Here is a 24,088-nt window from a genome sequence, read left to right on the forward strand (position 1 = left end):
ACGGTCTCAGTGCAGCGACGGGGCCACGGGAATGTCCCACTCGGTGAATGTCCCACTTGGCTTTCCTAGGGCTGCGTTCAGCCCTGAACCTTCTCTGTGAAGGGGAGCTCCCCGACAGCCTCGCTCAGGCGAATTGGTGTGCACTGCCCCGAAAAGGGGCGGGTTTCTTGAGGAGACGTGGTTTTCTGTCAGCCTCCTGCTCTGCTCCTGGGCCACATCACAGCAGGTCTGGATGGCAGAGGAGTATTTTCAGGCTCTGCCTTGTCCCATGTCAAGCATCCCTGGCACAGCTGCCCATGGCACAGAGCTGTTCTGCCCCTCTCTCAGTGTCCTGCTCCTTAGGGCTCGGTGCACGCTGGCTTGCTTGGTCAGGGCTCCTGTGGCCACAGAGTTCTTGTAGAGCTCAGCCCCTTTCTCTTGACTGTCCCAAAGCCCTGCTCATGTCAGGGAGGTGACATTCCCTGTGAGGGTACTATCCCACGCTCTTGTCACTGCTGGCTTAGCTCTGTCCCTCCTGTCATGCAAAGACCTGGGCAGTGTAGTCCATTTGGCACTGCCTGGAGTGCTGCTGAAGCCCCGGGGCTGGCTCTGGGACCAGTGGATATGTTTGCCACAACCCAAGTTCTCCCATCTGCTGTTCCTGGTTTTTCTTTTCTTTCCTGTCTCCCTCTTGGAGCAGAGAAAGTGAAGGGAGTTGGCCTCCAGCTCCCTTCTCCATCAAGAAGGTGAAGAAGCTGTGAGCACCCTGTGCAGGGTGAGGAGGAGGAGGTGTCGGGGCTGTCCTGGAGCCCCTAGGGACAGCTGGCTGCTTGCAGCCATGGGGCAGGACAGGGGCCTTGCTGGGGCACACTGCAGTGCTCCAGGGAAAAGTGGGACCTACGCCCTGCCCACTGCCACAGTCCCAACTCCATCTGACACCCAGAGCGGTGCGACCAGGCAGGCGTAGCAGGTGCTGGAGAGCTGCCCCAGGGATGCACGGGGCTCTGCCCAAGGCCACCCCCGGCTGCCCTGCGGCCACTAGCCCTGGTGCGTGGGGCTGTCTCTCCTCCGTCCCAGGCAGGCTGGGTGCCACTGACCCTATTGGGAGCTGCTGGCTGCCGGTGGCTGTCCCTAAGCCCATCTGCCTCAGTCACCCGGTGACAGCTGGAGTTGCTGCAGCCCCTGCTGCCTTTGGGGATACCATGTCCTGCTCCAGGCTGCTCCTGTGCCGCCCACACCAGGCTGGAGAGCTCCTTCCAGCATCCCATTTGCCCAGCGCTTGTGTAGCTGCTCTCTTCCAGTAACTCTTGCATACCCGACTCCTGCAAGTGCTGCCTTGCCTGGGTGAGGGGCTGCCCCTGCTGCAAACACCCGTGTTATCCCCAGCACTCACTGTCACTAGAGTTCCTCCTCCTGCTGCCCCGCCCAAGGCTCCAGTCTGTGGTGGGAGGGGCCGGTGGTCCCTGCGTCTCCTGTTTTGCAGGGCCTTGGAGGCGGGGCTGAGGCATCGCAATGGGAGCGTGGGTTTATGTGCTGCCCACTGTGGGCACTGGTGGGCCCGGGTGCTTGCCCTGCTCTGGGCTGCTGCCCACCCTGTGTCCCCTGCACGTGCCTTTCAAGTGTAACTGGCCATCGATCCACTGTGACAATGTCCTCTGAGTCACATTCTTGCCTGCAGGAGTAGAGGGCAAAGGCCAAGTTCTTAGTTTTCATAAAAAACTAATTAGACTACTCCATCGAAAAAGGGTCAATAAAGCTGATCAGGGGCTGCACAGAGGGAACTGGTAAAACCCCTGTGACCTTTGCATGGAGCAAGTGAGCTGGACTGCCCCTGCCCTCTGGGAGCTGCCCACTCGGTGCTAGCTGGATCCCTGTGTCCCTGTCACGCAGTAGCACTCTGGCACAGGCCAGGTTCCTTGGGCACCTGGATTCAGTGGTGGTTCCTGCACAGCTGGCCATGGCTCCTGCCAGTGTTGCGCTCATGCTGGCTGAGCTGGCCAGAGCAGAGCAGGTGCCCCAGGGCCCAGAGCAGAGCCCCGCTGGCTCCATTCTGTAGCCAAGATGCTCCAGTGGCAGCTGTGTGGGTACGGTGTGCCAGGCTGCAGGGCGGGGTGCCAGGTGCCAGTGGGATGTGGTGGTGGCTGTCACCCTGCAGTGGGCAGAAAACTGCATGGGGTGCACTCATGGCTAAGGCCCAGCTGTGACAGGCTGGTGGATCCTCAGGGCAGAACTGCCTTGGGGCACAAGCAAACATGAAGTGCTGGTGGGGCTGCTGCCCACCCACAGTGCCCACGCTGGAGATCGGGGTAGTGCTCCCAGCAGCAGAGAACCTCGACTGCCCTTTCACAGCCAAAACCCTCCCTTTTGTGGGGAGCATGGACATACCCCAGGGAGCACCCTACTCCCACATATCCAGGCAGCACACCCCTGCCTCTGCCCCCCATACAAACTTGCATATGCATGGGCACAGCCCGGGCTCCTTTACCCCCAAACTTTATTCATGTGGCACATTTACAGCAAGGATTGGAATAACTAGACAATGAAAATGCTGGGGTTGCATTATCGGTTGGTTTAACTGGAACACCACACACCATGCAGTCATGTACCGCCAAGTTCAGTGCCTGTATTGCCCTTCTGGCTGCCGTCACCGGCTTCGCTCCAGGCCATGCACGCACGGGCCTGGGGCTGCAGCCTCCCTGCAGGTCAGTGCCCGGACGAGGGCTCCATTCAGCAGGGCCCTGGGGCTGGGTGACACTGAGAGGACGTGCGCCCTCAGCCCACCCCACGGCTCCCCCCAACCGCCCTGGCCAGCCGGGAGCCCACCCAGCCGGAGGGGATGTGCTCGGCAACTCTCTCAGGCAACAAGCCAGCTGCTGCTGAGCGTCCGCAGGGACCTGTGAGGGGCACAGCACGTGGGGGGCTGAGCCTCAGCTCAGGAACCGAGGGAGGTTGGTGGGGAGCGCGCTCAGGGGCCTGGGGCAATCTGCAGCTCCCCTGCTCAGGTACCTGCGGGCCGGGGGCCAGCGCGCGCTGGCACGTCCACCACCGGACACGGACACGGTGCTGTGGCGGGCCTGTCCCCCATGGAGCTGGAATTGATCGGCGGGGACGGCGCAGGGCTGGGCATCCCACCCAGCCCCGCAAGAGGCACGAGCAGACGGAACGGGGACGGGACGGGGCTCCATGCGGACACTGTCACGTCCCTCCTGCCGCCCGCCCGTCCGCTGGGCCCCTGCCCCACTGAAGGGAGCCCTCCGGGGCCCTGCAGCCCACGGTGGGGCTGCCAGGGGCTCTGCAGCGGAGAATACAGGCACTTCACCTTGAACATAAAGAGACGGATCGCGTTTGTCACATACAGGAGTCAGAGAGGGGTTAGTGTTGACTCAAAAAGGGGAAAAGGCGCTCAGGGGAGAGGTGGGGGGAGCTGGCAGGGAGGGCGAGGGGCCGTCTCGACACGCTGAGCCTCCGTGAGCGCTGCCCGAGTGCAGGCACACACCGGCATCGCTGCAGCAGCCGTCGAGGCCTGAAAACATAAAACCAGAGAAGAGAAAGAAGAAGGGAAGGTGGGTACGGCCCATGCCAGGGTGGAGATGGGGGATGCTCTGGCTACAGGGCGGGAGAGGGAGGACGGGGCGGGATATGGAGGGAGGGACGGAAATCAGGAGCCAAAGAAAAAGAACAAACTACAAGTCTAAAATGTGGTGCAAGCGCCCTATGCGGCTGTCCGCTAGCATGGCATAATGTCCGGAGCAGCCCAGAGAGGGAGTCACATCAGGTCTACACAGATTTGCCTTCCCATATATACAACCTCTACTGGAGTTAACAGCTGAAATTGAGATTTTTTTGTGTCGGTTCCTCTGGCCTCGGTTGCCGGTTTTTTTTTAATGCTGGAGCCCGTCCTCCCCGCCTCGCCGGCGCCGGGCGCATGCAGCCCTTGCCTGGCTTGCCTCGGGGATCAAAAGGGTTTGGAGGTCTGCTTGAAGATGAAGCCTCTATGGGCCAGTGTCTTCATGATGTTGGCGATGTTCTTGCAGTCGTCTAAGGAGAAAGCACAGAGATACCAGGTTAGAGGCATGATCCAAACAGGAGTTGTTGGAGCAAGCACCGAATCCCATGCTGGGCCTGTGTCCTCACCAGTCCAGGTACTCTGTCCCAAGGACCTTGCAGTGGTGTGAGGTGATTGCAGAGTTCCCAGTCCCAGCACTGGCCACCTGCATCCCGGTACGACCCAGTACTGCGCTGAGATGGATCCATGCCCAGGACCTGGAGGTTGGGGTCATCCATGTCCCCACCAGAGCCAGCCCGTGGTGCCTCCCTATGCGCACTGACCAGAGGGTGACAAGTGGCAGGTGGCTGGGATGGCAAGCCACAGCCACTCCTGGTGCCAGGCCATGGCAGAGCGGCAAGATGGGAAGGGGGAAGGCTCTGGTGTTATTTACCTGGGACTAAACTCAGGCACTGTTTGCTAAAATAGAAGCTGGGCTTAAATTGATTCCTAGTGTCTATATTTCATGTTGAAAATTGGCTTGTAAATCCATGTTTTGATCTATGAGGGCCGTCTCCTTAAGAAAAAGCAAGAGTAAATGTGTAATTTCTCCCTTGACAGCACACAGCGCAGAGGCGATCCTTCTTCCCGCTCCCCTCCGTTTCGGGACAGCTCCACTCGTTCCGATTACCACTCTTTCTTCCTCGCCCCACGCCTTGATGTCTCCATTTCATTACCGCCCGCCCATTTATCAAGCTGTTACCGTAAGGGTGACTTTGCCCACTTGCGTGTGGCAGCAGGGCCCGGCTGACACGGGGAGAGGGTGCCCCGGGAGGGGGGTGCAGGCAAGGCCCCCCTCTCCCCGCTGCTGCTGGATGGATGTTGTGGTGGAGGGAAGGCTGCATCATTACTGATGTGTAAATGATAAAGAAGCCTCCACATCCATCTCCCAACTGTAAATCCAGGGAGTGCTTTATAATCAAGCTACAGCGATAATAATGTGAAATTAGGTCTCTCTATCAACGGGAGGAGGCCTTTTAATCACAGCTTAAAGGGTGCAAACGCTGTTTATCATAATTGAACTGTATCCGGGCTAATTGTGGCCATATTTCACTGTCTAGGAGACAGCAGGCTGCCTGCTGACAGTGCCGCGTGCCGGATTGAGGGCCCCCCGCAGCCGGGCAGCGCTGTCCTGCTGCCAGGCATCTGCCTGCAGGGATGGGGCTGCCCGGCCTCCTGGATGCTCCCTGCCAGGCCAGCAGCACTGCCCAGCCCCGCTGTGCCCAGTGACCTGCTGGCAAAGCCATCACCTGTCCCCCAGCATCTGTTGGAGGTTCAGGACTTTCCCCATGTGCAGGTCCCCGAGGGGCTGCCATGAGCTGCCAGGGACCCTCCTGGCTGATGGCCAGCAGTGAAAGAGGTACTGTCCCCATCAGAGCCATGTGCCTCTGGAGTGTCCCCCGAGCCCCTCTCGTGGCACCCCTTTCCCTCACTGGTGTGCCAGACAGGGGACAGCAGCTGGGCATGAGGACAGCCCAACAAAGGAGAGGTGTCCCCAGCTCACTGGCTGGCACGGGGCAGAGATGAGCCCATCTCTCTGTGCCTTTGTCCTCTCTGCTGCCCAAAGAGACACTGATGGCTGCATAAGGCACCTGGAGGTGACAGGTGTCCTGCCCAGCCAAGCCACAATGCCAGCTCCTGCTGCTGTCACTTGTTCCCACTCAAGTGATCCCCTGCTCCATCTTGTCCTCCTGACAAATGAGCTCCTCGGAAAGTCCTCAACCCTTGGAGCCAGCTGCCAATGGGATCTTACAAGGTAATGGTGGCTTTAAAGCTGGGGAAACCAAGCTAAGAGGAGTGCAGCTGTCTGTGGCCAGAGTATCCCCACCCAGCCAGCCCTGGCCTGGTAACCCCAAAAAGTAACAACCAAGCAAATCCTGGAGCTGTGGCAGGTGGGTGGCAAGTGAGCAGTCTGGATGTGAAAGCACAGCCCCAGGTGTCCCACTGTCAACCTCACAGCCTGCAGCATTGCCCCGAGCCAGAGTGGGCACTGGGGCTTGACTATTGCTCCATATTGCTGAGGGGGAACTGCACAGAGACCTGGGGAGCCACCAGACTGGCAGCAAGACCCCCTGGCACCTCCTGAGACTCCCACCTTGGGGACACCCTGTGGGACTGCTGTCTGTTTCCTGCACCCCATCATCTGCCTCTCCAAAACCCCCGGGTACTCTGTTGCCAGGTGCCAGTGCTGGGAGACACCCTGAACTCTGAGCTGCCACCCTGCAAAATCAGTGGGACCCTGTTTGGTCAGTGCCACCCACATGCCCATGGTGCCAGTGCTCTCCTTGCTGTCCCAAATGATGCCATGGCCCCTGACAGCGAGTGTGCCAAGCTCGTCATACGTCATTTAGTGAGACTCATTCCAAATGAGCGCTAAGGTAAACACGCTTATTATAATTATCCATGTAAAAAAAAATCAACAACAGCAGAACAACTTTCTAATATGCAATTACAGCCATCTATTGATTTTACAATGTAATCCGCTCCGATTGATTTAATAACACAATTATAGGCTGGCTCTCGGGATATTAGAGTGGGAGATTTTCATAAACTCCAAAGCAAAAAACTAAGCGGCTTTTAAAACAACACAGTCAGATGGCTGTTTGGGGAATTATTAGCAATATGAAATCCTCTAAATCTGGCCGTCGTTACCTTCTGAAAGGAATTTCTATTACAAAAATGGCAATTGACAACCTAAGAGAGCGCGACCGGGATTGCTCTGCTGCTTTTCAGTGCTTAATCCATCGCAAAGGTGACCATGGGGCGGGGGACAAGCGGAGTCCGAGGCTGGCAGGAGGGCACAGGCACCCCTGCCCTCACCCAGCCCAGCTCTCCCTTGGGGGGACATGGCTGTGGCAGTGCTGCCCCAGCACCCAGGCTGGCACCCACCAGCCTGTCCCATCTGGTGACCCTGCCTGGGGCCAGGGAGGCTGGCATGTTGCAGAGTCCCCCCAACTTGATCCCCATCCGGGCACACCTGGTGTGTCCCAGTCCCAGCCACCTCCAGGGGCTCAGGGGTGCCCATGTGTGTCCCAAGGCTGAGCAGGGTGATGGGGTGAAGGTGGTCCCATGCTGACCACACAGCTCTGCACGGCTCTGCACAGGCGCGCACACGCACGCGCGCCCCCGCTCTCCTCCTGCTCACTCCCTCAATGTATTCCCGACTTTATGGGCACATTTTTCTTGTCAAGCTGACAGGGTTGCTAAGTGGATTTCTCCCTGATATGCGGACGGATTATCACATTACTCCAATGTCCTACACAAACATATTACTTTATATTCAATAGCCCTAATGAATATAAACTGCTTTTTCTTTTTTTTTGGGGTGGGGGGTAATCTATAGATTTTTAATGAGGGCACTATTAACTCCCTCCTCTTTAAAACAGACTTAGGTGCAGCCTCTGAGTAGAAAATCAATGGTGTTATTGTAGGAATATTGTATATTGATATTGTAATAATAAGATGCAATTGATTTAGGGGTGTTGTGCGGTGTGTGTGAAAGGGGTCAGCCTGGGGTTATCCTGCCTCCTGCAAACAGAGTGGTGGCTCTGCCCTGCCTCCCTGCCCCTCACCTTGCTGTGCCACTTCCGAACATCGCCCCATGTCCCTGTGCAGTGGCCCAGGATGGCTGGGGTTGAGCTCACCCTGAGGTGCTGGGTTCCGGGTCTGGCTGCCTCTGGGACCCTCCTTTGGTCCAGCTGCCAGTGCAGTGTGGGGTAATGTGACACCCCGGCCTCTCCTCCCCTCGCCCTGGCTGGCTTAGCCCACCAGGTTTTAACCCTCCTGCCCCGTGTGTTTCAGCATTACCCACTGTGACACCACACTGCCTCGACACCCTTGTTTCAGCCCTCTCCACATCCTGCCAAGCTCTCGCTGCAGTGACAGCCAAGGACAGCGACACATGTACACGCATGGGGCAGCAGGATGCTCTCGTAGTTTAGGTTGGAGTTTGTGGCCGTTCAGCATCATTGGCTGCCTTGTCCTTGGAGGGGCACAGACATTCCCATTGCACTCCTCTGCTGGGACGGAGGCAGAGAGCCCCCAGCCCATGGCACTGGGCTGACTGCCTGGTGTGTGCCCTCCCGCCAGCCACTGCACAGCGGCACCCCTGTGAACCCAGGATGAGGTCAAGGATTCCATCACCAGGAGTCTGTGCTGCGGGACTGAGCTGCCAGGAGCAGCAATGCTCACTTCAGGAGAGCATCAGCTCCACACCCAGCCCAGGCACTGGCGAGAAGGTTAGGGGCCACATCCCTATGTGTGCTGTCCTGCCAGCGTTTGTCCCGCCTCTCTCTCCCACCTCCCCACAGGACCGAACCACCCAGACACCTCCACCAGGCGGGCTCAGGGGGCCGAGCGCTGCCGCAACTGCCGTGCACTGGGCCGAGACGCTCCTGGAGCAAGGAGGGAGCTTTTCCATCCTAGCAGCCGCCCCAGTGGGCTGTGGGTGGTCGGGGACTGCAGGGCCCCCCCAAACGTGCTCATTTGGAGGCAACCCCACCGCACCTGTGCTATGGCCGGGAAGACGGATCACCCCCGGCCCGAGCTGAGCAGGTCCATATTTAAACTGTCCCCATGCTTTATGGGCTGTACCAGAACTGATGCTCAGGCGCCGAGGGGCCATTTGTCAATGTTCTAATGGCAGATTACTGTTAATGAATAATATCACCGCTGCCTTTGTATAACAGCTCCGTGCAAAGCGGAAACAGGGCCGCCCGGCCACCGCCACCCAGAGCCTCCCCACCATGGCCCCGGGTGACAGCAGGTGGCCTTGCGAGCGGCGGGAGCCGTACGGATCTCACACAGTCTGGCACTGCTGCTGGCGTCCCCAGCAATCACGAATGGGAGCACCGGGTGCTGTGTCCCCACAGCGGGCTGAGCTGCTCCCTGTGAGCAGGAATGTGACAGGGGCAGGGAGTGACAGCATTTTCCCAGCACACAGAGCCAGGCTTTTGTGTTGCTCACCCTGTCCACACTGAACCAGGAGGGAGTTTGTGTCTGATCTGAATCCATCCCCACCATGACATGCTGGGCAAGGTGGCGACACCAGGATGCCTGCCATAGTGGTGACAAGGACTTGTCAGAGCCAAGAGCTCCCAGCTCCCAGGGATCCATGGGGACACCAGGGATGGTCCTGCCGAGCTGCTCCCAAATTAATGGCCTCATAATCCTGCGCATGGGGCAAGGGGCTCTGCCTGCCCCGCACAGCCGGCAGGTATATTAGGTGGAGCTGACAGCGACGTGCAGAATATTAAGAATAACTTACCTCATTATCTGCAATTACGTTACTGCCACACACCTCATTTCTTCATGAAGAAAAGAAAATTAGTTTTATATTGACTTCATCCCAGTGCCTCCCTGCCTGCCCCGCCACAGAGCGCCCGCACTGGCTCTGAAGAGGGGTTGGACACAATTCATACTCATCCTCCCTCAACTTGTTGCTGTCTCTGTCCCAGGGGGACAGGATACCTGTCCCACACCCGGCACACTGGGGTCAGTGGGACCTCCAAATCCAGTTTACCCCAGCAGGGACACTGGAGCAGGGAGGGCCCACCTCTGGCAGTTCATAGGTCAGTAGGAAGTGCAGCAAAAGGCGACCAGTACTGATGGACCTGCTGCCTTGGGCACTTTCTTCCTCCCACCCAGGCTGGCCACTGTCAGCCCATGGGAGACAGGATGCTTCCTCCCATCCTCTGCACTGGGAACCACTCTTCCCATCATGCAACCACTGAGCTGGCCCCCTCCCAGGGCAGAGCTGGGTGGCTGGGGTCTCTGCACTGCAAGACACCTGGCTGTTGAGACACCTTCCAGCCCCACGGGCTGCTGGATAGCCTGGCACACGTGGGGAAACCAGAACAGCTGGGGCGTCCCTGCTGGAGGGAATGGGCAGCAGGGGCTGAGCTGTCTCACAACATTCCCAACAACTCCTGGAGCCCATGAGCCCAAAGGGCACCAATGTTGCTGGGGCCAAGGGTGACACAGAGTATACAGAGACCTCAGCTTGTCCTTCAGCCTCTGTGCCTGTCCCTGCACATCCAGCATCCCCTGGCTGGCAGCCTTCCCTGAGCAAACAAAGTGAACGCTGCCATCACCCCGCTCCCGGCTGCGGCCGCTCACCGTCCGGGAGAGAAGGGGAGCAGTGTGCACAGCAATACAGGGAAAAAAGCCAATTTCATCTTTATTAGAAGGAGATTTCTCTTTTAGTAATAAGCACACTTCAAATAATTAGCGTGTTTTACGTAATAATGAAATTATGGAAATGCAGGCCACTTATTCAAACAAGTCACCATTACCATATTTTTAAATATTAGACTTAATTAGAGTTTATCACTTCAGAGAAGTACGAGGAGTGGAGATTTTTTTCCTTTGCAAAAAAAATCCTCATAAAGTGTTTATTAAGAGCGGGTAAGAAGGGGATAATGATCTGTTTGGAAATTAAGGCAATCAAACATTTAATGCTCTGCACTCCTGTAGGCAAAAGCATTCAAATGAGTCAATTATACATCCATTATCCAGGCACGATTAAACAAGGCAGGACGGGGAATTTGTCCTCCGCATCATGCGATTGTCGTGAGGACTTATGTCCACTTAAAGGCAGCTAATAAAACACTAAACTTGGGAAGAAGAGGAAAAGAGGACTGAGCCAAGGGAAGAGAAGGGAAGAGAGGCGGCAGGTCAGCAGGACTGCAGAGGGGTGAGGGTGGGAGGTGGGTAAGGATGGAGCCGTGTCTACATCCCAGCCCTTCATAAATCAAAGTAATTAAGTTAACATGAAAATCAACTTCACCATCCTGTTAAATTACAGCATTTGCATATTAGGACTCAAATGAAGTAGGTAGCAGGCAAGGGGGCTGGGAGGGAAGGAGGAAGTGGGGGGGGGGGGGCATGGGAGAAGGATGGGGAGGACCGTGCACCAAAAGGGAACCATTTATTACGGTGAATAACTAATTTCAGAATTTATAGCGTTGGATTTTCGTTCCTGTGCCATTTATATTACAGAAGGAAATTAAGGGGCGGGCAGGAGGCTGGCTGGACATCTTTCTGCGTTATTGCTTGTCTGCCATTTGCAAATCATTATTAATTGTGGCCCGTGTCGCTGGTGCAGCAGGGCAGGGTGCCTGGACAGGCAGAGCAGACACACATATCTCTTCATCAGGACCCCAGCCGCTAGCCCTGGAGAGCCAATTACCCCTCCCTGATTGGTATCAGATAAGGAGGGAATTTTTACAAATTAGGGAATAAATAGAATTTCCACACGTGGAGCAGGGAGGGCTTGAGAGGCAGTAATGAAAAACGATACATCACCATCAGCCAGACAACCCTATTCATACGCCGATGCATTACACTCACTACTCATAATCCCATCGAGTGACAGACAACCGCCAAGCCGGCTGAGCCGGAGGGGAGCACATCCCGATGGTCAGTCCACTCCGGAGCTCGGTCTCCAGCCACCAGCGCCCTTGTCCAGGGCAGTCCAGGGAGGTCCCTGTTCCACCAGCCCCACGGCGCAGCCTCTGCCGTGACCTCAAGGGCTGCACGCAGCCTGCATGGCATCGCTCAGCTTGTGCAGGCAGTGGGGACAGACCTCCTGACACAAGAGCCATCCCTGCTCTGGAGCCCAGCAGGACAAGCCTGGACAAACTCAGCCCCAAGTTTGGTGGTTAAAGCCACCCAGCTGAATGCAAGCCTCTCACCAGTCTCCCATATCCCTGTGGGTAGAGCACATCTTACCCAACATTATCCAGTCCAAACTGTGTCCTGAAGAAGACTGTCCCCTCCCTTGGTGGCTCATGGCAGCATCCGGCTGTTACAGGATCCCTACCTAATTTCTGAGTTGTACTTGCCTGTTTATACTCTTCAGCCCTCAAATCAGCCCTCACAGCTCTCAGCTTTGCTGCTCAACCAGCCCTGGGTACTCTACAGCACTGAAATCCCTGTGTCACCTTGTGAGCAGTGCTGGGCTCAAAAATGCCACAGGAGCAAAGGATGTGCTTCTGCATGGCTCTGCTCCATTAAGAATGGGCTCAGGCTTAGATACCTCCATTTCCCTTAAGCCGCTGAGGCAGCCCCAACGCCAGCCCTTGCTCAGGGCAGACCCCAGAGCCACCAGCCGCCTGTGTCCCCCACACCAGCACATCCACTTCCAGACCCTGGCAGCTCCCTGTCCTTTTCCTGGGCTGTGACAGCACTGTATGGCCCTGGGAAAACAGCAGGCATTCAACTAACAGGGCCTGGCATGCAGCTGGCCTCAGAAAGAGCAAATCCTGGAAGTGCAGGGACCCTGCTGACATTGGTGAGCCCAGTTTGCTCCGTGTTCCCCAGCGCCAGAGCCATGCGCCTCCACGCCTGTAATTAGCTCTCCCTTATGACAAGCACGTCACTAAACAAAATGCTCGGCAGATCAATCTCGCCTGTAAGTCACGCAGCCTTTAATTTATTCAGCATACAATGTCGCTCCACCGCTGGCTTCCTGTAATTTATACCGTACACTGTCGTGTATTATTTAACTCATCTGAGTGTTTTACAGCTCCCCTCAAAGTCGCCATGCAAAATAAAGTCACTGTGGGGCACCAGCAAGGTGCAGGGAGGATGCAAACTGCCCTTTTGCTGATATGGGACCCCTGGCCTGGCTCAGGGACAAGGTGGTAGTGTCAATTTGCTGCAGAAATTGGTGGCTCAAGACCCTCCTTGTGGGTGGGAATGAGAATGGAAGGTGGATCCCCACAGGAGCCCAGTAAACTGCAGGCTCCAATGCTGGTGCTTCCTTAGAGGAGGAAAGGATGATGGCGGGGGGAGAGGGCAGCAGGACTCTTGTCAGGCCCTGAGAGCAGGAGAGCGGTCCTGCCCCAAAACTGGGGTAAGGAGTGGGGTTAGACTAGGCTGAGAGGCGGCCAGTAGCTGGGGCAGCTGCTCTGAGCAGCTCATCAAGAGCTTGTCTTTGGCCGTGAAGCTGAATGGAAACAGTCAGTGATGTAGAGCTGGATATCCTCCGCAGGGAAGGTTAAAACCTCTGTTCAGTGTAAAGTTGCCATATCTAAGCACTTATGATCATGATATTTATGGCTAGTTTATTCCAGGCTGTTAAAGGCAGCAGTAGTTATCCACAGATAAAAGGAATTCGACTCCCTTGACACCTTTTCTCCCTGCAGTGAAGGCATGCCTGGCCGGAGCCGGGTGCTTGTGGTGTTGTAACTCATCCAATGGTCCCTGCCAGAGGCAGCACGGGGGCCAGACATGCAGATGCTTGGCATGGCAGGGATGGTGACTCTGACTCTCCTGTGTGGTTGTGGGCAGAGACACGGCAGATGCTGACTCCCTGCCCCTGACAGACGCCGCTGGGGCCAGATGGTCCCCAGGCTGCAGGGAGCCAATTTGGTTTGACCTCTACCACTGCTGTTGGCTCTGCTCCACATCCAGCTCCTGACACCCAGTCCCACCACTGGGATTGGGACCCTAATTAGGGAGAAATTTCAAGGTAGAGATGAGTGAGTTTATAAAGCTGAGTTTCTCTGCCTGAGTGACATGAGATGTCAGAGAAAAGGAAATAAAAGGTAAGAATGCAATTCCAGTGCTGCCAAGAGTGTGTTGCAAGTCCTAATGGAAAGTTCTCCTGCTCTTTAAAGCTTGGTCAGATGGCCTAGTTATTGCTTTAAAAGGACTAAGAATCAAACTGCGACGCTGCACTCGAAGCCTTCAAATAAAGCGAGCTGTGTTTCTGCAAGTCCGGCGAGGCAGAGGCAGGCGATTACACAGAGGAGGGCAGGTCTCTCTATCTTGGAGGGAGACCTACCTATTTTTAAACATTAGCTCTAAATCAGCATCTCACCTCTTTGTCTAACCCAAACCCTCTCTCGCCTTCTGAAGGAAAGATCACACGCCAGCCCTGCTGCCATTGTTTCTCTCCCAGCGAGATGGATGCGGGACTGTAATCTTCCCACAAAGCTGCATGCTTCAAAGGTATCAAAAGTGCTTATTAAAAGTCCTCGGAAAGTAATTTAATAACATCCCAAAAGACTGGAAAAATCAGCGCTGGCAGCTCAAAATATAACCTGGCAAGGGAGATGGGCCCCTGTTCAACATGACAGGCTGTGGGCAGCTGCACACAGGGCCAGGGTGCTTGGGCACACAGAGCTGCTACCTCCCCGTGCCATGACTGCTCTGGTGCTGTCTGGTCTCCTGTCAGGGACACAGCCAGGTGAGCCGAAGTATGGGGGACTCTGTGGGGCCGCATGAGACTGTGTCCCCACCAAGGGCTTTGCTGGGCCAGAGGTGTCCTCATGTGGTGTGGACAGAGTGCATCTGTCTGCCCCGGCTCTGTTCCCCTTGTTGAGCTGGAGAGCCCTGCACCATCCCAGAGGCAGGATTTCAGGCTTGCCCCTGGAACATAAAAAGCACTGTGTGGCTTTTCCAGCCATCTCAGCAGCTGCTGGAGCAGCAGCTTTGTGCAAGGCTCGCCCAGACTGCCGGGCTGGAGAGAGCCACCTGCAAAGGGGATGTCAGCCACCTGTGTGATGGTCCTTACCTGGCACAGATGGGGATGTCAGCCAGACCTGCAAAGCCACGTAAGAGAGCCATGTGCTGTGTGAGACAGACCTGCACATCTCTGCAGGGATGGGTGGCACATGTGCCTTCCCACGAGTGCTTAAGCGCAGCAGGCACGTGCTCACAGCTGCAGCAGCGTGAGGGCTGTGCTCCTCTGTATCCCCCCGAGCTGGTCCCTGCTCCCAAACTCACGGGAGGCAACTCATGGGACCCTAGGGCTGAATGGTGCAGGCTGCCATGGAAAGGGGCAGGGGATGGAAATTAACGCTCCAGCCTCCGTCTCATCCTGCCCATTAGCGGGGCTGTTTTACTCCGGATCATTAAATATGTATATCTTATTACACGCCTTGTTACAGTATTGAGCTCTATTGACTGATAATAAATTCCAAGCATCATCCTGGTCATAAATTTATCTGGAGATGATGAAGACTCAATAATCTAGTCATGCAGATAATATGATAGGGCCTTAAAAAAGATCATTACATTATATGCCAAAATTAAAAGTGAAATACACTTTATTAACACTGTTTCCACACTTGGGGCCATTACTTGTTATATCCCCTCTTGCCCTCCCACCCACCTGCATACCGTCCCTTGGGTCAGCCAGAGAAGGCAAGACAAGGCAGAGCTGCCACAGCTCTACCCTAGCAGGAACCTGGCAGAAGGGTACAGGAGGGTGGCAGGTGGCACAGATAGGACGTCCCAGCTTAACTCCAAAGATGCTGGGCCCTGCCTGGTACAGCATTGCTGCCCTGCCCATTGGGCCGTGGCTCCTGAGCATCTCCAGGTATTTCAACAAACCCCTACCTGATAGGGCCTGCAGGCCCTGGCTGCAGTCATTGGGACAAAGGACAGCCTTGTGTCCCACATTTAGAAGGAAAGAAACAACTTTCTGCAGCTCCTGAGAAAGCTGCCCACCTTGGGGTTAACCCAACAGCTCCCACCTGACAGCTTGTTTCCCACAGGCTCGGGCAAGCTGCAGTGCCAAGACAGGGGTCCCCACTCATGCCTGGCCGTGCTGCAGTGTGGCAGACAGGTGTGGAGCAGAAATGGGATGGGGGTGCAGTGGGTGACCTCTCTGAGAGAGGAGGGTGCCTGGCAGGCTCGCAGCACCCCAGTGCCAGTCTCATCGAGCTGTCCCTTGGTGAGATGGTAAGGGCTGGGCAGCTCCCGACCAACGGCCCCCGGGGCCTGGGGCTTGGCCCCCTCCTTCTGCTGGCCCTCCAAAGACATTCCTCTCCTTTAATAAGAAGGTCACAGCCACTTAAACTCCTCTGATGAGGGCAGGTGGCTCGTGCCCTCCTGCCTGGCAGGGCCGGCCTGGCCACGTTCCCCCCTGCAGATCAATGGCACACAGCGAGTTTAAAGCATCCCCACCGCAGCCCCCCTTCCTTCGGCCACCTTCCTCTCCAGACACGCAAGGTGACAAGCGCTGGGGGGCCCACGGATCAATGCTGCGACACGGATCGGCTGCCGGGAAAAACCAATTGCAGATCAGATGGAAACCGACTTCTTCTTGTATCTGCCCGGCTCTCTCAGGGATAGATTGGCTGGAGAAATCCGATGGTGAGAAGAGACAAAGGGGGAGGCGATGGGGAGAGGAGGAAAGGGCTGATAATGCTCCTGCCGCGGCTCTAATCTGTGACAGCCCGAGGATTTGCTGAAAACCATTATCACACTGCTCTCCCTTCTCTTGTCCCTGATAAAGCCCCGGCTAATCTGTTTGTTGCAGGTATTGAACAATGCATTTAGCGAAACAAGGGGTGTGTGTGCCCGCCGAGCACATTTTTTTCCCCTGCACCTCCGGCCTCACCGGGAGGCGACGGGGGAGCAGGGAGGGCAGGGATGGTTTCGGGTGCAGACTTGGTGTGGACAGCGGGCTGAGGTGCCATTCCTGGCACACGGAAACATCTCTGCTGAATGCCCTTAGCGAGTTTTGGAAGCGTTTCTCTAGGCAGTGTGTTCCACCTTTATAACGCAGTCGCGGAGGGCGATGAGCGAAGCCCTGGTGATGCTGCAGTGCCGTGACAATCCCAGCTGGAATTCCACCGCAGCCCACCGCAGACCCAGCCGCACTCCCACGGGGCAGAGCAGCTGAGATGGGGGGACACAGGGAGTCTATGCCCCGGGAACAGCTCATCTGCTGGAGTTTGGCTCGGCTAGTGCCTGCCTGTCCCAGTGCTGACCTCGTCCCTCCCCTTTGTGAGAAGCGCTTTCTCCGGGGAGGAGAGATAATTCAGTGGCTGTGAAAGCCCAGACCCGGGGCTCCCGCAGCCGCCTGTTACAAACAGTTCTAGTGGAACATTAATTATAGTAATTTAGCCGTGGAACACTAACTGCAGCCAGTGCAATAGCATTCAGTACATTAGTGGCTATAACCTACTCCTTAAAAAAGACATTTGGCTACTGACAGCTGATAAAATGAGTTGTGAAGCATAACCAAAGGGGAAAAAAAATAACCAGAAGTGTGCTGGGAGCGAGCTGTGGGGTGGGAGGGCGGGGCGCAGCACCCCATAGGGTGCTGGGGGGCACAGGAGGTGCAGGCGGAGGGGCAGGAGGTGTCGGGGGGCTGCAACACGCACCCTCCTGCCCGGCACATGGCCCACGGGCCAGCGGGCTCCCCGTGCCCCGGGCAGAGGAGGCGAGGCGGGGGCACGGCTGCGACTCGGCAGTATGTCAAACAGAAGGACATTTCCTTCTATCTCCCAGCCGCCGCCCCAGGGCACAATCCACCTACATTCAATCTTTACTCCACTACACATGTTTCCTTTCCAGCCTCGGATTATTTTTTATCATCAAATTACTGTGGTGATAAGATGGAGTAGATGTGATAGCGAGCAGAGCGTCTGTCCTCCCCTCTTTCCCCCGCCTCCCGCAGGATCCCTCCTTCTTCCACCACCCCCAGCCTCCTGCCCTGAGCAGGCAGGGTGGTATCCAAATGTCAGGCGGTGAGGAGAGACCCCCTGTGCAGCCAGATGTACTGGCTGGGACCAACCCGTGGCTGACAGCGAGTGCCTGGGTGCAGGCAGGCTGCAGGTGGCCATCAAGCTGTCTGGGAAAACTTGCAGGTGCCCTGTCATGGTGTGGGACCCCGCCAGCAGCCAGAGCCCAGCATCTGCTCCCCACTGCTCTGCCGCAGCACCTTGGCTCCCTCATGGCACCCAGTGCCCCAGCCCAGCACCAGAGGTGTGACAGCACAGTGACACCAGTGAGGCAGCAGGGACACAGGGAGCCCTGGTGCAGGGGTGGCCAGGAAAATTACAGCCATGCTGTTACCAGCCCGAGAAGCGCTGCGAGGCCCTGCTGTGATGAATCCTCCCCTTCTCCTTGTTTACTCCAGTCTGCAACAAATGAGTCCCTGTCCATCCAGGGATAGCTCATCTGCAGGAATGCTCTTTCAGACCTCTCCCTCTAATCCCTATTAATTTAAATAATGCTTGCCCACTCTTCTCAAACTATTTATTATTTATCAGGTTTGTTTATTTGTAGCTAACAGGTAGCGCTCAGCATGCGTCCCCGGCACAGGGACAGGGGCCGTTCATCACACTGGCTCCCCCGCCATCCACCATCCGTCAATTACTCCTGCTTCCTTTAATTAGTAATGAGGACTAATATCTCTGCCTGGGATGGTGGCTGAAGCGGAACTTCCCTCCGGTGGCATCCGAGCAGCACAAGGGAGGGAATGAAAAATAAATAACTGCGCCAGGCTGTGGCTGCTGCTCCCAAACGAGTAGGGGTGCTTGCCAGACCCACACACCCCTTCCCAGGGAGGATCTGGTTCCCTGTACACCAGAGGCTCCTACCCAGCAGGGCAGGGGAGGTGATGCCTTCCAGGTGCCAATCCATGGGTGCCCTTTCCTGCACAGCAGGGCCATCCCAAACCATGAGGGATCCCCTGCCGAGTCCCAGCTGTTGAACTCTGCAGGGGTATTGGCAAGGGGAAGCCTAAATTAAATGCCCATTAGAGCCTCTGGCCTCTTCTGGCAAGCCCGGGGAGCTCTGTATCAGAACATGCCATCCAGAGGCAGCCTAATAGCGAAGGCAGCACATGATATAAATGGAGCCCCTTTGATTTATTGACTGGGAGAAGTTTTTACACGATAGCCCATTAAGACGGACGGCTCTGTTTACAGCCAGGCCATCTAGCTATAGGGACCCTGCACTGGATGGTGTGTTTTGCTATTGCTCTTCAAGCAGACATCTCATTAAGGGGAACAGCATATGGAGCTCTTTGGATCTATACTTCACAAGTCCTGAGGGAGGCTTTTACCATTTTTAATAAGCGGGCAAGGTTAGCAAACCTGCAACGCAGTGACCTCCCCTCCCTGTGCGATGGATCTCCCTGAAACGCAGAGAGCCGGACTCACCGGGTGCATGCGGGACTCCATAAATCACCTCCCTGCTGCCGGCCAGGGAAGGGGGGATGGCAGTGGGGGTATGGAGAAGGCAACACCACAGCCAAAACAGGATGACAGCCATGCATGGCTCAGCCAAACACAGTGGGGGCTGGCAGCTTGGTGGGCAGTGGTGTGGAGTGTGCCCCTGACCATCATGCTGGTCAGGTGATGGGCATCATGTGGGTGACTCAGCTGGCAAAGGTGCTTTAAGGAGAGAGCGTTACCACGTTAGCCCACAGTGAAGGAAACAAAACCCCCAGCTGGATGCTGAGGGGGGATTATTCCATATTCAGTAACATGGCTGTTTAGGAGAACAAGTAATCTCTGACAAAGACCTCTGGCTCTTCTCCGATCTGATAAAGCCTTGCAGCCTACAGGCAAGCTGGCCCCTGCAGGGACTGCCACGGATGAATGCTGTGGGCTGGAGCTGCTAAGGCAGGAGGAGAATCAGGAAGGCAGGCACGTGGGGTGAGCCACCATGGGATATGGTGGACATGCTGCAAACAGCTCACCCAGAACACTTTTCCAAAGCAGAAGGGCTTGTGCAAGGTTTGGGTGTTACTGGTCAGGCACCTCTTACACCTCCAGGGACAGCAGCACAGACACACGGCCATGAGGCAGTGGTAACACAAGCTAATGGGCAGAGCTCCTACCATATCCTCCTGGCCTGGGTACACAGCTGTGTGCCCTCTCACTCCCCAACAACAGCTATCTGGCTCTTGCCCATCAGCCAGACCTCAAACCCGTTTTCCACTCTTGCAGTACCAGCTAAGCACTCTAATCATCACCAATCACTGGCATTTAATTTAGACATCTAAAATTCAGACCATGGAAAAACCATCAGAGAAGTAGGGAACTGAGAATGTGATTGTTCCCTTTTGAGAAGTCTGCTTAACTCTGGTAAAGAGGGAAGGCAAAGAAGGACAGACAGACAGACATGGTGGCATATTTGGGCTGCTTTCCAGCAATTCTCTCACAAACAGTCTGAGCATCTTTGAAATGAAATTTTTTAGGCGATTAGCTCACAATGTGAACTTAATTGCTTTTGGTATTTAAAAAAACCCATTAAATTAAATGGCCGAGATATTGAGGCTTAAGCAATGGCTGCTTCTAACGCACAGTAACTACCAGCCTCATTACGGGGATGCTGCCACATCCAGCAGCAGAATGCACAGACCCATGCGATGTGACCGGCTCCAGATGGAACACTCCCTCCCTGCTCACACTCCGTGGGTGAGAGGATCTTCAACAGCAGTGAGAGGATGGCTCAGAGCAAGGCTGGCATGGAGCAGCAGTGTGCCAAGCTCCTAGTTCACCAAACCATCCTTGCTGGACAAGAGGAGCAGCTGGAGTGGCACACTGCCACACTGCAGGACATCTGAGACCTGCTCTTCTAGGACATGAAAGCCATCTCCACCAATCTGCTTTGATTCCCATTCCTTGGGGATCCCACAGCCCTTGCCCTGCTCACACTCGGAGTGTGGTGGGTGCACAGCTCCCATGGGTGACCATGAAGTGATGGGAGCTTGGTTGGTACCATTTATCCCCACAGACAGCCCCAAAGCTGGTACCTTGCACCTCTTTATGATAGCGGTGTGAAAAGAAACTCTCCTTCACCACAGGGCTGCCAGCACTGCCCTGCTTTGCATTTAGTGCCACAATACAGCAGTGCTTTTACCTTACTTTACTTGTTTGTTTAAATTATTTACACTCCTTAGATGCAAGATTGCTCTCCAAAAGGAGCATCCTTTTGGCTGCTGCAGCTTTAAAATGACTTGCATCCATCACTCAATCGCTTTCAGGTCAAACACACGCTCCTGACTTAATGACCACATTTCCGCAGCAACAAATCTGTCACCGCTGTTTGTTTAAAGCCAACAATCTGTAGGAGCACTGTGTGCAAGGATTGAATTAACTCAGCATCCGAATGACTGTGGTGCCAGATCATTCAAATTGCACCTTTCCTGAGATTTCCAGCAATGTTAATTAATGTTTCTTGGGTGATGTGCAACATGCTGCAGTGCACAGGGTTGCTGGAGAGAGCAAAACCCAATCCCTGTAGGCCTAGAGACATGGGAGTTGTGTTCCTGGCTGCCCTGGCCCCAGGGGCACATGGGGGATGTGTGTTGGGAACAAGGAGGGGCTGGTGGCTTTCCCTTGCTCTGATGTGACCTACCCTGATTTTCCCCAAAGTTTAGTGATTCAGCTGAGACATTCCATGCTGGACACGTTTGACTCACACTGAATTCTTTTCCCAGGAAATTCCAGCCCAAACCATTAATACATTGCCATCAACAAGAATGACAAGAATGTCACTATTTCCCTTAAATTCCCGTTACTTGCCAGTGCAAGGTTTTTTCGTATGTGCCCAGATGTTTCGGAACAAAGCCTTGAAGTCTTGTTGGGAAGGTGATTTTGGGAACCCGTAATGTTTTGGATTTCCCATCAGATTCAAGCCAACTTTGGGCAAAGACAGCTGCGTGTGGCCCTGGGCAGCTGCACGTGCAGTGACACCCATTCCAGCGCACCCATCCGGCCCCCTGCTCCCAGCTGCTGCAACCCCCCTGGCACCCACTCTAGACACCTGTGTGGGAAGTGGGGACCCAGCTCTCCGGGTGCTCGATGACTTCCCCAGGAAGCGTGAGAGAGGAAACTGCTTCATTGAAACACTTGCACTGACAAGAGCTGAGTCAAGAGACAGACAAGCAGGAGGAAACAGTGACGGGGAGTTAGTGGGGCTGGTGGCGGGAGCAGCTGATACCAGGACATGGGGGAAGGGACTGGGACAAGAAAATAAGGACAAAGAGCTGGGACGTGGATGGAGAAGCAGACTGAGCTTGGCAAGATGTGCAGAGAAGGAAGGAGGGAGTGGGATTCAATCCAACACCAAACCACCTAGGTCTCCTGCTACCATCCACAGCCTCCAGCTACTCCAGCTCTTGCCTGCCAGCAAGTCCTTGGCACAAAGTCACCATCCCAAGTCCCTGGCCATGCTCCCTGTTTTGTCTGGGGCATTCACATCTCCATGGAGCAGAACTGGAGCCCAACGAGGGGTCCTAACTTGGAGAGCTAGAGCCCTCCCCCAGCCTCCCCCTGGCTTGCTGCAGTTAATTGGGCCACTGCTCTAATCTCTACCTGCCATTGATTTAAATTCAGCTCCAATTTTCTTCTTTGACCGTCTCTCCTCCAGACCCTGCTCGCAAACAGAACACAAATCCTCAAACACTCTCTTCATTTTTCCCTGCAATATTTCAGCATGCCCCACAGTCCCAGGGTAGGGAAGGCGATGACCAGTGCCTGTTTGAGCCTAGATACTCATGCACAGGGATGGACACATAGCTGCCTGCAGAGACCTTCCCCAGGGCATGCTCACCCCAGCTCCAGCATGGAAATGGAAGTGGTGATGCTCTGATACCATCCAAATGGCAAAAGAAAAGCATGATAAGGGGACTTCCACATGGTTTCCTCTAGGACAGATGCCTTTTTTCTAGGAGCCTGTGAATCCAAGGAGGGCTCCTGACTGTGCCCAGGTCTCAGCTGCTGGTTTTACATCCAGCACCCATTGCACTGGAGGGATCTTCTGCTCACCTGAAAACTGACGCCTCTGTGCTGAGCCCCACCCAGCCTTCTGTGGGCTGGGATGCTCCAAAGGCAAGTATAAGGAGATGAGCCAGCTATCAGCTAGGAGAAGACCTCTTGTTTGCTGTGTCTCTGGGGCTGTGGATCAGGCACAGAGACCAGGAGCACCTGCTCCCAGCTCCCTTATGCCTCTGGTACTCTGTGCCATGACCTAGAAGGGAAGCCAGCCACTCGGAAGCAGTTAAAATCATATTACAGTGTGCTGGTGCAGACAAGCAGGGGAGGTGAGGGTCCAAGACAGTGCCTTGGCGATGTCCCTCAAAGAGCACCATAAGGAATGGGGGAGGACCTGCCAGGGGAGTTCAGGATGGGAAAAGTATCATCCCTTAACGCCCACACCTTCCTGGCCCCAAAGTGGGTGGAAAACCTCTGCCACGGCTCCTTTCTCAAGAAATCCTGGATACCAAATTTCAGCCCTCCTGGGGTCCTTCTTTTCCTGGCAACAATTCACTATGTAAAGAGGCTGGATATTTATAATTATGCTCAAAGTGGCCACTTTGAAAATCTATATGTCTCTAGGCTCCCTGTACATCATAATGTCAAGTCTGTGAATGGAGGCATCCATCAGAAGCCTCACATCACAGACCTCGGAGCTGTGATAAACACTCGGGAAATGCTCGCTGAACCCCGTGTCCCACTGCTGCCTTCTGGGCAAGAGACCTGGTCTTTGGGGAGTGCCTCCATGGTGACTCCTTCCAGAGGGATGCCACCGGGTGTTCCTGAGTCACTGCTCCCAGACGGGGATGGGAGCAAGGTCTGAGTTCCTCTAACCCAAAGCCTTTCCTTCTGGCCCTTGCTGTCCTCCAGGAAGGGGGCTTTCCTTCAGGTGGGACCATCCAAGCCTTCACCTCATTTCCACGCTGTGGGCACACTATCTGCCAAAAAGCAGCTTCCAACTCTCTGTATCTGGGAAAGCCTCAGTACTGGGAGGGTGGTGAGCTACAGGGATAAGATACACCCTTCAAATGCCAGCTCCACTCTTGGTCATCAGATCCCCACCCCTTGGCCCCATCAACCCCAGGATGTCCTGGGCCTGACTGAGAAAGACTAGGTCAGTGACAAAGGCAGGGCTCAGCCCCCATTCCCAGCAGGGAAAATGATACAGGGAGCTGAGCTCTCTTTTCCAGAACAGCAAGCATTAGAGTTGACCCTGATGTCACACTCCAGCCTGCTGCTCCACCATGCCTGCAGGTGGTGGCTCCACCATCCCCCAATGTGGGGACAAAGTCCCCTCTTTGAGCCACCTCCTTGAGAAGTAGGGCCGGTGCCCTGCCAGCGAGATGCCCGCTGGAGAACAGGAATGCCCCTCTCTGCTGACAGCATGGCAAGAGGACGCACAGCCTTTGCTGACGCTTCGCCCAGGCTGTTCTTAAAAATTTATTACTCTGTTGCAACATGAAAAATAAGACAGAGAAGTAATCATTAGTATAACTATAACTCCCCGTGCAATAGTCCCACTTGTAAATTGAGATTTATGATTGCAGCT

The 24,088-nt window shown here is 55.3% G+C and overlaps 1 protein-coding gene across 5 annotated transcripts in view; it reads right to left on the reverse strand.

Annotated features, from left to right (window-relative positions):
• Positions 1-2,182: 2,182 nt before the first annotated feature.
• Positions 2,183-24,088, reverse strand: part of ERI3 (ERI1 exoribonuclease family member 3) — a 130,847-nt gene continuing 108,941 nt past the window's right edge. For 2 of the 5 annotated variants that reach the window (XM_069023216.1, XM_069023215.1), the window contains exon 7: positions 2,184-4,017. In XM_069023216.1, coding sequence (XP_068879317.1) covers positions 3,935-4,017 — 83 coding nt within the window. In that variant the 3' untranslated portion in view covers positions 2,184-3,934. Of the gene's footprint in view, positions 4,018-24,088 lie in introns of all 5 variants that reach the window. The other 3 variants (XM_069023211.1, XM_069023212.1, XR_011152490.1) reach the window with 2 other exon arrangements.

The sequence above is a fragment of the Aphelocoma coerulescens genome, chromosome 8 (assembly GCF_041296385.1).
Source record: "Aphelocoma coerulescens isolate FSJ_1873_10779 chromosome 8, UR_Acoe_1.0, whole genome shotgun sequence".
Taxonomy (NCBI): domain Eukaryota; kingdom Metazoa; phylum Chordata; class Aves; order Passeriformes; family Corvidae; genus Aphelocoma; species Aphelocoma coerulescens.